Source organism: Adiantum capillus-veneris, chromosome 15 (assembly GCF_014529385.1).
Source record: "Adiantum capillus-veneris isolate H3 chromosome 15, ASM1452938v2, whole genome shotgun sequence".
NCBI classification, from domain to species: domain Eukaryota; kingdom Viridiplantae; phylum Streptophyta; class Polypodiopsida; order Polypodiales; family Pteridaceae; genus Adiantum; species Adiantum capillus-veneris.
In genome coordinates this window covers 108,394,309-108,409,352 of record NC_140945.1, presented here as the reverse complement: position 1 = coordinate 108,409,352, position 15,044 = coordinate 108,394,309, and the positions used below count along the sequence as shown (strand labels likewise).

The 15,044-nt window shown below is 39.8% G+C and overlaps 1 protein-coding gene across 1 annotated transcript in view; it reads right to left on the bottom strand.

Moving 5' to 3' along the window:
* LOC147441239 (uncharacterized) overlaps positions 1-14,268 on the bottom strand; it is a 54,558-nt gene extending 40,290 nt beyond the window's left edge. The window contains exons 1-2 of the mRNA XM_086483410.1: positions 14,087-14,268; positions 13,351-13,408 (exon numbers count right to left, since the gene is read on the bottom strand). Coding sequence (XP_086339536.1) covers positions 13,351-13,408; positions 14,087-14,268 — 240 coding nt within the window. The remainder of the gene's footprint in view (positions 1-13,350; positions 13,409-14,086) is intronic.
* Between the last annotated feature and the right edge of the window lie 776 nt (positions 14,269-15,044).

Sequence of the window (15,044 nt, the reverse complement as noted above, 5' to 3'; positions counted from 1 at the left end):
CCGTTCACACGCATTTAAGCACGAATAGACGCATTTAGAGCTTCGAGAGTCAGATTTCATCCGAAATTTTCCGATTTTGTTGATTTGAGCCATTTTTAGCATATTCGAGTCAAATCACACACACAGACCGTGTTTGACACGGATTTTGATTTTGGGTCTATGATTTTCTAGATTACACGTTTTAGAGCTGTTTCACGCGCACTATTGCATTCTGCCTTGATTTGATCGCAGAGTCTTACGATTGACCATATTTGATTTCGACTTGAGGTACAGATTCGTTTTGGCCTTGATATTGACCAGATTTAGCTAGTTAGAATGTGTTCACATGCGAGATCTCGATTTGGCCGCTTTTGGTTATTCTTAGCACACTAATGCACGATTAGAGCTCGATTTGGTTACTAGATCTACATTTGGCTACGACTTTGACAGAGTGACCGATTTTAGAGCCAAAAAAGCCAGAAAGTGCCAGAAAAACCCAAAAAAAAAAAAAGAAACACCGGGGAAATCTCACACCGAGCAAACAACAAAAAAAGCTAGAAACAACAGAAAATTAGAAAAAAAAAAACCGAGAAGTGCGAAAACAGTTTTGGTGATCATTCGAGCCGAGGTCATCACAGTTCTAGCACAGATCTGGACATTGTTCCCACAGTTCAGACAAAGAACGCCAGGGACTAAAAGTCATTGTGCAAACCAAAATTGGCAAGTGCAAGCAATTGCATTGCAAATTGAGCTTCTAATCGGACGAACAGTGGCACAACTCACATGTGATTGCAGATTAGGCTAGTACGAGCAGTAGAAATTCTCCTAGGAGACGGTTTTTATAGAACCAGTCGACATGGACTCAAATCGAGCCGAGAGTTCAAGTACAACAGAACAAGCCAATAGCTGTGGCAGCATAAGTGCAACTGCAACCGGCCAGATTTTACAACTATATGGCTACAATGGAGACAAAATCTTATATGCAGATACAGAAGGCAATAGATACTGACAGTAAAAGCAACACAGGAACCAAGATCCTACTGATCAGAGTAAAGCTAAATTCAAAGAACTCCCAGATGTTCACAGACTTCAATGGAGCTAGGTATTGCAAGCTCAAAGATGAAGTGCAAATAGAAGGGCAAAAAATCAACCCAAGTGTAAATCCAGAAATGTGCACAAGTCCGCAAAGCATCCATTTAGTGCATATGCAATCAGGGTCATTGTACATGGATTACAATGGTCAAATCTATAGTCGAGAGCCAATAATGGAAGATCCAACAGATCAACCAATTGAAGCCAATCTAATTGGAGAACCAAGTCAAAGACGATACAAAGGTCAAGATGGAGCAATCTATAGCTTGATGCTCAGTGTTTTAGAAGAAGATGCTGACAACTTGGCAAGCATAGAAGCAGAAACTTCTCAGCAAGAGCCTGACATGATAGAGCCAGATGAAATAACACCAATCATATGGTATTGCTCAGATTGTGGAAGAAAAGGTGGACATTTTGCTGAAGATTGTCCAAGAAATCCAAACAACAGGGATACATCAACTGCCAACAAGCAAGGTACATAGCAAATTGGAAATGAGAATCTCGATGTAAGTGCATCTAACTCGTTACTATGGTCGCGGATTCATGCAGGTTAGGCGAAATAAGTTGAATTGGTGTAGTAAGTGATCAGCTACCTCCCCTGCCGTTTGTTTCGAAAAATTGGATGATAACGAATCTGACAATTGGAGGTGAATAAGGCTTTTTTTCTTTGCCAAAATATCTCAGTTTGACATCCATAAAGATTTTCCCCCCCTCTGTGTGTTCCGTGACGCTTTTTAAAAAACCTTCTTCCAGTAAGATTTGCACGATACCTCTAGTCATTTTAGTAACTGGTATCCTAGTCATAGCTTTTCTTTTCGTATTCGCATTTCTGATTGAAGTAACTGTGGTAGAGATGGCACAAGTGCCTCGTATTTTACCTTCTGCTTCTGGCTGTCTTGCTATACCCTCGACCGCCTGACCCGCGGCAGTGCCTTGACCAACACCGGGTCCGATTGAAGCGTACAATCTTTTTCCTCCGGAGCCCAAACTTTTCATTTGGCTCGCGGGTAATACATTACTAGCGCCGGGTAATAGGATTTCGGATGACATTGAAGTCAAAAATTGGATTTACCTACAACCATTTACATTTCGTTTCCATAAACTGCTACTTTCGTTTCACGAAACTCCAATTCGCGTTCATTTCTCCCGACTATTTTTCATCTTCCCATTCTTTCTAATTCTATTTTGCTTCCTCTATTCCCCCTAATTCTGATTTGAACAGATATAAGATCTCTTGGATTTTCTGGAGAGACAGTATCGGCGAAAATTGGAGCTTATTGGGAGATTATATACCCCTGTTTTTTACCCCCACCTGGTGGAGATACTTCTGCGATCTAATTACAAAAGCATATCCGGAAATAGTACTTAAGATAAGTAGAAGCACCATTAAAAACATTGCAAATTCAAAATCAGCATAAGGATGCACAGACACCTGAAAAGCTTAAAATTGATTCTTTGAACAACAAATTCTTGCATGAATTTAGTAAAGGTGTCGAGATATCACCGAAGGTTGAAAAGACTGTTAAATTTGCAAATGATTTTGCATCCACTGACACAAGTGTGCAATTATTCATGAGTCTAAGGGACATATCAAACAGAATGATGTTAACATTGTATGGTACACATAATTCATATACACACTATATAGACCAAAAAGGGAAACTGTACAAAAAGGATCAACCAGTGTTTGAAAGGCCCACATATCAGCTCATAGAAGTGAGTCCAGTGATAGATCAGAAAGGATGGTTCATCTCAGAGGAAAGAATCTATTATAGCCCATCCTCTCTAGAGCTAAAAGATATGACCCGAGTAAACCCAGAAATTTGTTCAGAGCCAGACTCTCCTCCATCAGAAATCAAGCTTCGACGTTGTGACCAAACGAGCACATACTTTGACCAAAACAGTCATAGATTTAGATGGGAGTCTAGCATCTATGATGCCTTGGGTCTTGAAACCACAGAAGCTCATATCATAGGAGACCCACGGGATAGACAATATCAGGGCAAGGATAATGCTATCTACAGCTTAACTTGGGGAATAATTTGTCATGTTTCACGAAGATACATAGAAAACTATGCAGAAGGTTTGCAGATGCCAAATGTCAACAGTGGTACCCAGAGTGTACCTTCACAGTCCCAAAAGGTGAGACTAAATCAGAGCCAAAAAATTTTGAATTCTTACAATGAAGCAGGCTATAGTGATCACCCTAGGAAGGGGGGAGCTGTATATCCATTAAGCTCAACTTATGTGCCAGGAAATGCTACACCAAGTAGAAGCCCTAGAGCTTCTAGTCAACAGACCTCTTCAAATCAGAAACCATTGAAAGATCATATGGTTGTTGGAAGTTTCCAATTGATCCAGATTCCATCAGAGTCTGCAGATAAAGTATGTAGAAAAATGCTTATATGAAGATCATCAAGGACAAAAGTTTCAGCTGATCTCCACAAATCAAATTAAAAAATCGACAAATCCAATAGTGTTCAAACAATTACATGTGACCAAGCTCACATATGCATATCAAGATGCACATGGTAACGAATATTAGCTAGGTCATGACCTTGTACAAACCCATACAGATGGCCCGACTGAAGTCAAAGACTATCTGAAGATGATGCAAATCCTCAAGTTGCCAGAACAGGTAACAGATAAGTCAAAGTCAATGGGAGCTAAAGTTCAGAGAGCTACACAAAGGTCACCACCAAAATCTCCTCCGAAGAGACAGATTCTACCAGAAAGTACAATGGATCTTCTAAGATCAAAGGTTACTCAAATGCAGGAGGACAATGCTCAACAATTGCAAAAAAGTGCAGTATCACGGTCAATGGAGCCAACATCAACAAAAGCAGGTGATCAAAGCAAAGAAAATGCAGATAAAGTTCAACCAAAGGATGTTGCCATAGCAAAAGAAGTCAAATCAGACACAAATCTTAAGACGATCAAGTGCAATATTGTTGGTGAAAACGAAGAAAAGATGTGAAAAGAAATAAAGCTAGATTTCAAGTTAGACAAGAACCTCATGTCTTTTCGCACTTGGAAAAGATGTGGTCAACCACAGTTGGAAGATGCTCCTAGATTTGTGAGCATATCTGGAAACAAACGAGCAGAATGCTGGGGAATCATCACCACCACCATTGAAGTAAGTTCACAAATCATCACAACTTAATTCCATGTAATCACAGCAAAGAATATGCCAGACGACATCATAATGGGAATGCCAATGGCCCAAGAGATGTTAAAGATACAAAGTTCAAACATGACGAAGTCATCACAAAAATCAAAGGATGAAGAACAAGACTGGTCACCCACGGACGACAGCACAAAGTCCTCAAGCACAGTTAAAATGGAGACCGATATCAAAGCAGATCTTATTGAAGATGATTCATCTCCATCAATCAGAACTTCAGAAGAGCTAGAAGCAGATCAAGCAACAACAAGTGTAAATCAAACAGAGCAAAGGGAAACCACACTAGCTATTGAGTAGAGAATGCCACCAAAGCCAGAAGCTAAGAAGAATGGAGTTGCAGACAACCAAGAAGAAATAGGAAGCCCAAAGATCAATCAGACAGTGCCAGTCGAATCAGCAGACAAAGGTAAAGCTAAAGTAGACCTTGCACCGACTAGCAAAGTAGTTGTGACAGCATACCTCTACATCAAAGAACCCTCATGGATCAGCTTCTTCAAGTGAGTCAAGCTTTCAAAACTTCAAGTCAATTGCTAAACCAACTAAAAACTTTAAGGAGACACCCAAAAAAGCAAAGATATATCAGCCAAAGTACTCAAGAAAGCAAAGGAAAGTCAAGCAAGTGTTCCAAGCAGTTTAGTCAAAGTCAATGATCCAATTTGGATTAAGGACGGGAAATCAACACAGAAAGACAAACACATGGGGTGGATAGCTTCACAATGGAGCTTAAAGGAACAGGAGTACTATGAAGGTAACAGACAGATATGGGTGCCCAAACCTCAGGTACGGGTATATGAAGTGAAGTCAAGTCCCTCCCAAGAAAGAAGGCCCACAAGGTATCAACCTCGACAATATCCTAGGATACCTAAGAAGCAGGTATACAGCAAAACAACATTGAAAGATGCTGAAGTCTACCACGACTCTCAAGAGGATACAGAACAAAGACAGATCGCAAAGGATCTTCCTCTTAGACAAGGATTCTACACAAGGTATACAAAAATTTGGCTACCAGTCAACCACAAGCCAACTACAACTACACCAAGCCTGCATGAAGATCTCAAGAGCTCAACAAGACCTAGAGCTCAACAAAGTCAACAATGGAGATACAAAGGTTATCAATAGATTTGGATTCCTAAGTCTTCCAATGCTCCTAGTCAAAAGCCAAATGCGGATAGCCAGCAGAGGCCTAGAACAACATCAAAGACTCCTCTCAACAGGCCTATTTGGAAAATCAAACAGATAATGGAGTCTTCACAGTCAAAGAAGGACGACCCAACCAACGCAAATGCAGATTCAAAGATGATAACACAGGTATGGCAAAAGAAACCTTCAATGCCAACTTGGTCCTTCACTAATCCTCTTTTTGAGGATTCAAGCTTACTTTTACCTGAAGAAATGTTTGTAGTAAGCTCAAGAATGTAAAAAGTCAAGTCGCCAAACACTCTTTGGCATAGTCAGAGTCTGTTGAACCATAAAATGAGCAAATCATTAGTCCCAAAGCTTCAAGTCATATTAAAGTCTGTGCTAAGAGTCGTAGTTATTAGGCTTACACTCAAGCTGGAAGAGTTGAGCATATCTAAAGTCATGTCGCTCATGCTGGATGAGATGAGCATAAGAGTCGAAGTCTATTAACTTACAATTGGTGGAGTGTCGTAGAGTCCAACACTCACGCACAGTGAACAGTAAGATGAGAGTAGATATCCTCGTCATCAAAAACCATTCTTAAAGGGGTGCCAGCTTGCAAAGCCATGTCATATGCTTTTATAGCTACACCATCTTTCTGAATTATCCCTCAAAATCATTCTTGCACAGCAAATTGTTTGCCATGAATTTCTTTGTATGCATAAATAGGATGTCCCATCATTGGACATATGCATTAGAAACTCTTTTTTGCTTCCACCTATGCACCTTGAGTGGACTACAACAGGCAAACCAATGTTCCATCATGCTACCCTCTTATATTCCTTCAGTACTCCAATAATGCACGTATCCCAAAGGCACTTTTTTCCCACTGGGTTTTTTCCCTTTGGTCATCCAGGCATTAGACCCTAAATTAGAACCTCATCATTCCAATTCCCTTGTACATACTTTCCCTAAATAAACAACAACATCATCATTATGCTATTACATTGACAAATGCAACATCATCTCTCACATCAGACATATTTGGACCAATGAAGATGCTGCAACAATTGAACTCCATCAACAAATCCAACGACAAAATGAATACGATCAGCCCATCAACAACCAATCAAAACCTTCCCTGGCCTCGACGGACACTTTTCGACAGTGCTCGAGGACGGGCACTAAAATATGAAGGGGGGAACATTAACTGAGTCAACGTCAGTTAATAGAAGTTGATAAAGACTGAAGACATACAGATGCACATCAAAGATGAATGCAAAGAAGCAGTAAAGATTGGAGTTACACATTTTCACGTTTTCCCAAAATGGTCACGTATTGTAAATTCTCGATTTATTTCAAGCCATTGTAATATTTTAATGTGTTACGGGCTCAATGGGAGTTCCAAGTTGTAAAGAATAGGTCACTTACTGTGACTAGGTTGCAGATTCAGTAAGTGGTGAGCCCTAAAGGCCTTGGACGCCCGAACAGTGCATATTTTTAACCTAGGTATATAAGGCAGTATGTAAAAGAAATTAGGGTTCTCAAGTCATTTGGTGAGAGCACTCTTTGGTGAGAGCTCTTGAGGTGTGTGGCTATGGAGTCCTTGAGCTTCTCTTTGCTCATGAGACTTGATTAACACTAATCAATGATTCATTCTCTCTCACTATGCCTCTCTCATGCTTCTTATGATTGCCTATGATGCTTAGATTAACTAGATCTTAACTAATTAGTGGTTAATCCCTCTCCAATCTTGTGTGATTGCCCTCTTTTGCTTGTGTGTGCATGTAGGTTTGATTGGAGTGTGGTGCTCGATAGATCTATGTGTGTGTGCTTGCGATTAGTGTGTTGCATGATAGGATTAGCGTTGTGTGCATCTTGCGATCGTAGTGTGTGTGATTGGGTTGATTAGAGGTGAAGAGAAGTGGATATGGAGATTGCCCTTCATTGAGGCTTAGCTCCTCCATAGGTTGAGAATCTCACCTCGTAGAGTTAACCATTTGTGTTGCCACGATTAGCTCACTAACCGTGTGAGTGTTTCCATGCCCTAGTCGGGTAGCTCATTCCTCCGGATTGATAATTTTGTTGGTCATTGGAGCTATTGCAACGATGGAACCCCCAACAAGAAGCATATTTTTGAGCCCTTCGTATGGATTCTCTTCTTCTTCTTGAATCAAAGAGAGGCCTCTTTTGGGAGTCCCACTAGGAGGATTCCTAGGTACTCTCTCATCATGGTGGAGATCTTGGAGAATCCCATGAGCACGAAGATGCCGTTGCACTTCACTTTGGAGGGATGGATTGCCCATGGCTTGTTGAAGCCTAGAAACAAGGAAGTTAACAAGCATAGGGGCATCATTAGTAGCCTGCTCATTAGCAAAATCAAAGTTATCAACATTAATTTCACTCTCTTTACTATTGTCAGTCATTCTAACAACTTTTAGGTGTAAAAGTTTTAGGTGTACTTTGGCACTTCAAGCCCTAGTTGCTACTCCTCTTTACCCTTTAGAAAAGCACTCAAGCTATTGTACCCGTCGCTCGAATACCATTAATTTCAAGGAATAGAAGAGAGGGTCTTTTAACACCAAAATAGCACCGGCTCCGGTCAAGCTTCTATTAGCTCAATAGTGGTTAAGCCGTAGGCAAGCCCCATAGGACTCCACTATTAAGACCGACGGTGATGCCCCGTTATCTGCACGAAGGCACACGCACTACAAGCCTCAAAAATCCCTATTCTACTTACTCAATTGCAGTTAATAATACCAACAATTTGTAGCTAGCTTGAGGACCTCCCTTCTTGAGCAAGAAAAGAGAAACCTTGTGCTCTGATACCAATGTAACATTTAATGGCCTAGTAACTTGTGTGTAGCAGAAAATAGCATGAACATAGTGAACATTTCATAGAATAGATTCCTAATGAGAATAACAAGAGTGCTTGGGTGGAGAGAGCAACAAAAAGCATAACACCTAGTTAGATAGCATGAACAATACTTCAAAAGAGAGAGAAATTAAGCTTTGACAACATGTGAGGATCGGATTTACATGGAGCCGGTTCCCCCTCCAAAAGCTTTGTATTATGGTTTCTCCCATCAAGAGAGACATTTTACAATACAATTCTTTGTGTTCTTCAATACTAGCTATTGCAATGAAGATGGAATCTTCAAGCACTAAGCAAAACATTATAAAACGCAACATCAATTCCCTCACGGTCTCCGACCCAAGACCTCACACACCTTCAAAGATGGTGAGAGCTAGTGGGGTATGAGAGTAGATTGAGAGGAAGAAGGAGTAGTCTTACGAGAAAGATGTACATCTCCTCACATGATCACTCATATTAGCATAGCATAGCTTAGTAATTAGCATGGATGAGGAGATGAGCATGCCTTGAAGCTTGGCTCTTGGTTAGATTTGCATCAAGTGTTGGTGTAGGCCTCCCTTCTCACAAGCTTGGAGTAGGTGATAAGCTTTCCATTAAAGCTTGAGAGAGAGAGAGAGAGAGAGAGAGAGAGAGAATCTTCTTACTTCACATATGAGTTAGTGTGAGTGTGTATGCAATAATGCCTTTGAAAAATCAACCCCCTCTCTCTCTCTTGGTCGACCCCTCTTGCTATTTGCTCATGCTACCACCCCATTGGACCTCTCCAAGCTTAGCCAATAGGATTTAAGGAGCATAAGTGATAGCCTTTTGACATGTGAATGCAACTAAGCTCTCATTGGACCCCTTTGTCTCCTAGCCAATAGGAATCAGGTAAGCCATGGGGCTGTTGAATGCTCATTGGACCCCTTGGGAGACTGTCCAATAGTCTTCTAGAGAGATTAATTCTTTTTGATTCTTTTATTAAGTGTTTTTAAATTAATTAAACTAGATTTACTCTAGCCTAATTCTCATTGGTCCACCTCCATGGTCATCCAATAGGATTTGAGTACACCTTGTGGGCATCTGGCCTAGGGAGCTGACATGTGTCCCTCATTCCCTTTGTGTAAAGGAGACTTGTGTGTGTGTGTGTGTGTGTGTGTGTGTGTTTCTCTCTCATCCCCTACTTGCAAGGCTCACCCCCTCCTTTGTAGGAGTTGTGAAGACTTTTGGTACACACACAAAGCATCCAATATTCCTAAGCTTTTGACCTTTGGACACAACCTTTGAATTTTGGAACCTTAGCATTTTGGAAGTCTTAATGGGCTTGACCTTAGGGTCTTTAAAGCCCATCGTTACACATTTCTCTTTTGAAAATGGCCACCCTTTGCATCCCTATTTTCCCTTCTTTGGATCCCTATTGTGGCCAGTTTGCCAGCTTAACCAATATTCTCTCCCCTGGAACTTCCCCATATTAAATGATCAGTTTAACATGAGAAAATCATTTAGGAGAATTATATATTAGTTATTATGATAGCATAGCACCAGTATATATATTTAATTATGTCTTTAAAGAACCTGTTCTCATATCTTGAGAGAAAAATCTTAGTATCCATGCAATGAAAAATTAATCGTTCTTCTCTCACTACGGAGGATGAGTGACCTACCCCTTGAATATATCAAGGTGTCAAAATAAGCAGAAATACTTTAATCATATGTAGTGCCACTTGCACTATTAATTGAGTTAATATTACCACGTTCATTTCCTCTCAAGTGTCATTAATTTTCTTTATCCATACTTGGCAAAGTACCTAGCTAAACAATGTAAATTTTTGGAATGAGCGTGTTCTATGACATTGTTCCTTGCAAATCTAAGGGTCTATATAAGAGATAGGTTATTGAATTTATATATTCTTTAGTATGCTCATCTAGCCCCTTTTCTATGTAGTAATCGGTTGTGCATTTTTAGCAAGATGCTCTTTTTGCACATGTAGTTAGTACTTCTTGACCTTGACCTTGATCCATTTTCATATCTGTGTTAAGGTGTAAGTTTTATAACAAGTAAATCTTTACACCACACCACATGCACTTACATATATATGAAAGAGTATGTATATGGTACTCAATTTAGTGTTAGTACCATCTTAGATATGCTGTTTGTCTCGCTTGCATAGCCCCCATGATGATTCAACTCATTTAGGGATAGCTATAGACTAGCTGCAATCGCCAAGCCTACCAAGTACAACTCCCAACTGCGATCAAATTTTAGGAGTAGTTTCTTGTCTTTCAAGTCCTTCCTTGATGTCATCTCAACAAAGGTTCAATCTTGCACTTGCATTTCCACATTCTAAGCTTGAAATCCCCCATATGGAATTTTGTATAAGGCATGATCCTCTAACCAAATACATAGTCTCATAAGTCACACTATCTGTTACTCTTTGTGCGCCATTTTCATTGCCTTGCAGTATTGACCTCTTCACTCTAGCATGGCCCTCTATAAATTGATCCACCTATGTGTTTGGAGGTCGTCAACCATTAAACTCTCAAAGTATTTTAATTGTCTAAAATTGAAAAATCTTGGCTGGGTTTTGAGATAGCCTTTAAAAAGAACTGGCAAAATGGCACAAGTTATAGTGTAAATACTGGCCCAAGCTGCATTTTTTCACCTAAAAACTACTATAGTTTTGAGCAAGCCCTTATTTTCTTAGGGAAAACTTCGTAGACAACTGGGATTTGTTTTTTCCATTTTCAACTTGAAAATTTACACTACAAACCGGGGTATGGGAGCATTATGAGGAAGGGAGAACTCCCTCTCTTTTGTTAGGGTCCTAGCCAAGTGGCTAGTCGAACAACCAACTAACCTATCCAATAATCCTTGGTTAGGCTCTTTTGAGGTTGTTTATGTATCTTTTGAGCTCCTTGCTTGCATCTTCATTGGTGCTTGTTTATGTAGAGATCCTTTTTTCTTACAGCATTGATTACTTTGTTACATGTACGTTGACTTGCAATCAATAGATGGTCATTATATTGAGCAAGACCATTATTAGTCCTAAGTCTTTGCTAAGCCTTTGGAGAGTCATGGTGAGATTTTATTGAGCTGGAGGATTCTCCAATGTTGAGATGCTTTTGGTGATACAGGTTGTTGAAGTACCCCTTATATGAGGCCTCGCCATAGGATATACATCTAGGTGCTTTTGAAACTGTTTTCTTTTGGGTCATTTGTGATGATCAGTCTTTGATACACCTATAGTCAGCTAACACTCTTTATGCATTTTTTAATGATTTGGACAGCATTTTTACTCATTTTAGATTGAGATTTTGGTCATTTTATTGCAAAAGCTCCACCAAAATTTTCCTAGATCCTTGCCATAGTTTTGACTCTTGGTAGTTATGGATTCTATCTTTGAAAAAGACATTTATAATAGGTAGAAGTTTCATGGCACAAATTTTAGCATCTGGAGGGAGCATATTCAGGATGTTTTGATCCAGATTGCTAAATTTGAGCCATTGTTTAAGTGCCAAGAGAGTGAGGGTTACACAGATGCCCAGTGGAAATCACGATGCTAAATCTAAATGTTGCAAAGCTAGTGTATTTCACTATTGTTGGTGAAGGTACTTCTCGTGACTTATGGATAAGTTATGCAACACGTATGAGAACAAGAGTGCAAGTAATAAAGTTTATTTGATGAACAAGTTATTTGGCTTCGTATGAAAGAGAGTAGCACCGTTTTTGGACACTTAAATGAGTTTAATGTTATCTTTAGTCAATTGAAATCACAAAGACTCAATTTTAATGAGAAAGTTTATCTTTGTGTTATACTCTCTACCTTACTCATGGGACAATTTCTACACAAGCATGAGTAATTTTTCACGTAAAGGCATATTAATCTACAATGATGTAGGTATTTTTCTCACCAAGGAGATTCATGGGAAATCGCTTAAGCCTACTAAGAGTGGTGACGCTTATGTTGCACAGACTCAAAAAGAGAGAGGTTGCACTCATGATCATGCCTAGTCTAAGGAAAGGGCATGTGCCATGTTTGAGTGCTACTATTGCCATAAGAAAGAACATGTGAAAAAGGATTGTGATGCTACACAAGAAAACAAGATGGAATGGGTTGAGCGCTTATGATAGCTATTCTAAGTTGGCTAGTTAGAGTTAGCTCAGATTCGATTACAACTTTAGACATTATATCAGACAAAGACTAAAATGAATGCATAGACTGGAAATGGAATATACACTGAATTGGAAACTAAGATGGAGACTAGAACTGGAATATATTCATGTTGGTATAGGCAAAGTACAACCATGTGAGCCAAGCCTGCTCTGGGCTTAATGATTAGAGTTACAAAGTACAAGAGCATGAAGAGGTCCAAGACACTAAATAGGGATAGTGAAGAGTCTGGCCAAAATGACAAGTCGAGAAGATATCTCGCAAAATAATAGTGAGCCCTATATATAGCCATCGGACTGGGCCTCTTACCGGCTGTCCATTGTGCCAGTAATTGTGGTAACTGGCCTTGGGAATAATTAGCCTTATTGCACCCATCTATTCCCTCAATTGGCCGTTGTTCTTGCCATCTACATTCCTTCCCCTTTTCTTTGACTTTTGGTATATTCCAAGATGTATCAATCCATCGGACCATCCTCAATTTATCTGGAGCCTTCTTCCTTGGAGATTGATAAAGGACACTGAATGGTGCACTGGAAACACCTGGAGCACTGAAACCTACCCTTTCTTTGTGAATTAACTTTGTAAATGGCTTCCTGCTCCACTTGCTCTTTGTGCTCAGTCATCTTTTATATCTCATAGGGTGTTGAGGCTTCCCATGTCTTTGTAACAGCGTCGTACAAAGTGTTTCCCTTTGGTTAATCGGGTTCTTGCAAGTTTATGGCAAAACAATGCTTTATGGATCCATCCTACTGGGAGTGTATTTCATCCATTTCTATGAATTGTGGTTCAAAAGCTTCCCTGTTCGTCAAATCTTTTCTCAAAATTTAGGAGGCTTTGACATTTAGCTAAATAAGCTCATTGGTGATTCTAATCAACACTTAGTTGTGGCTTCAGCATTGCCCCATTGTGAAGTGAAAGTTCCTCAGATCTGCTTTCAATTCTTCTATTACCAACCTCTCTTTAGCTTTATTGAGAGCCTCTTGCCATGCAAACCACTCAGCTTTGATCCTTTCATAACATTCCCTCAACTGATTGACAATCTGAATATATCTTTGTTTGTCAGCAGCTCAATGTACCTCGAGTATAGCACAAGAAAGAAGCGAGGTAATTCTTCCTCCTTTTCAGGGATGGCATAGAATAAAACTGGAAAATCTAGAACAAACTCGATGAAGTTCATCACCATCTGATTTTCATGTTGCATCATTTTCTTGGTAATTCTGACGAGATGGTAGAGGCTCTTGAGATTTCCTCTCTTGTTCCCGTGTCATCCAGGTCCTCGGCCCTTCACTATTGGTGGCATTATTTTCAAATAGTGCCTTGATCCTTTGGTCTAGGACTTCTCTAGCACTCTGCATCATTCTTTTGGCAGCTACATACAACAATAGAAACCTCTCTAAGTTAAAGTAGATGGTTTCATCATGTAGCATTCTTGAACTCTTTGCTTCCTTAGACTCGTATTGAGCATCAAAAGCTAAGTGGAGTAGTTGTGATCCAAATCAAAGCGTGAATCCAGAATGAGTTGCTTACATTTATCAAGTCATTGAGTTGCTTCTCCAGACTAATGTCCTGATTGTTGCTGGTCACCACTTGGTTGTGTCTACTTCTGGGATGAATCTGTTCTTGTCGTTCATGTGTCTACGGTTGATCCCCAGCATCTCATCTTTATTTTCATTGAAACCACATTACTCATTAGCCTCTAATCCTCCTGCTGTTGAACCTGGTGGTGGAGGAGATGGTGGGTTGTCATCATCATCATCCGTGTCATCACCTTCCTGGTTGTTGGCATCTACCCCTTCATCGTTAAGCTCTATCTCTTCATCCTTCTCATAATCTTCATCTTTTGAATTTTGGTTATTTAGGAATTCCATCATTGCTTCATTAACCAAGTCAGTGTTGTATACCTTGGCTTTGTGTTGCAGATTGGATTGAATAGACTCTACAACCTCTTGTAGATCAACCAGATTTAGAGTAAGATCTCCATTGAAATCAGCCTTTTGAATCTTTCTGTTGCTTCCTCAGCTCACTTCTTTTCTGCTTTCACAATAACATTATCAGCCTGTAAGGTATCAATCTTTCGCTGTGGAGGGTGTTTGGGCCGCAGGAGTATTGATGGCTACCTAATTTTTTCCTTCAATCACATGGGTACTGGTGTGGCCCTAAGTTGTGTTTTTTTATAAAATCTAATATCTAACTTCACCAAATGATTTTCTCAGTGATTATTAAATATGGGAAGATAACAGGGAAACAAGAGTTAGGATATAGATATGTGCTTCTAGAACTATCTCAATAGAGGACCAAAAGGTGTAACAGAAATGGCCTATGAACTTTGAAAGTAGCGGAATTAGGTAGGTGAAGCACTTTTGAGAGATTACTTTGTGAGCATAGCGGGTGAACTTAATTGATGGTAGCAACATAAACATGGTACTTAGTTAACTTGGCATGAACAATACTTTTGCAAGAGAGAGAGTTTAGAGAACATGACAATAGTTGAGGACCGGATTCATATGGAGCCGGTCCCCCCTCCAATAGGCATTTGTATTATAGTTTCTCCCATCAAGAGAGACTTGGTACAATACAATCCTTGTGTTCCTTGTGACCTAGGTGATGCAATGAAGATGGAAAGATTTATGCATCACAAGTATAA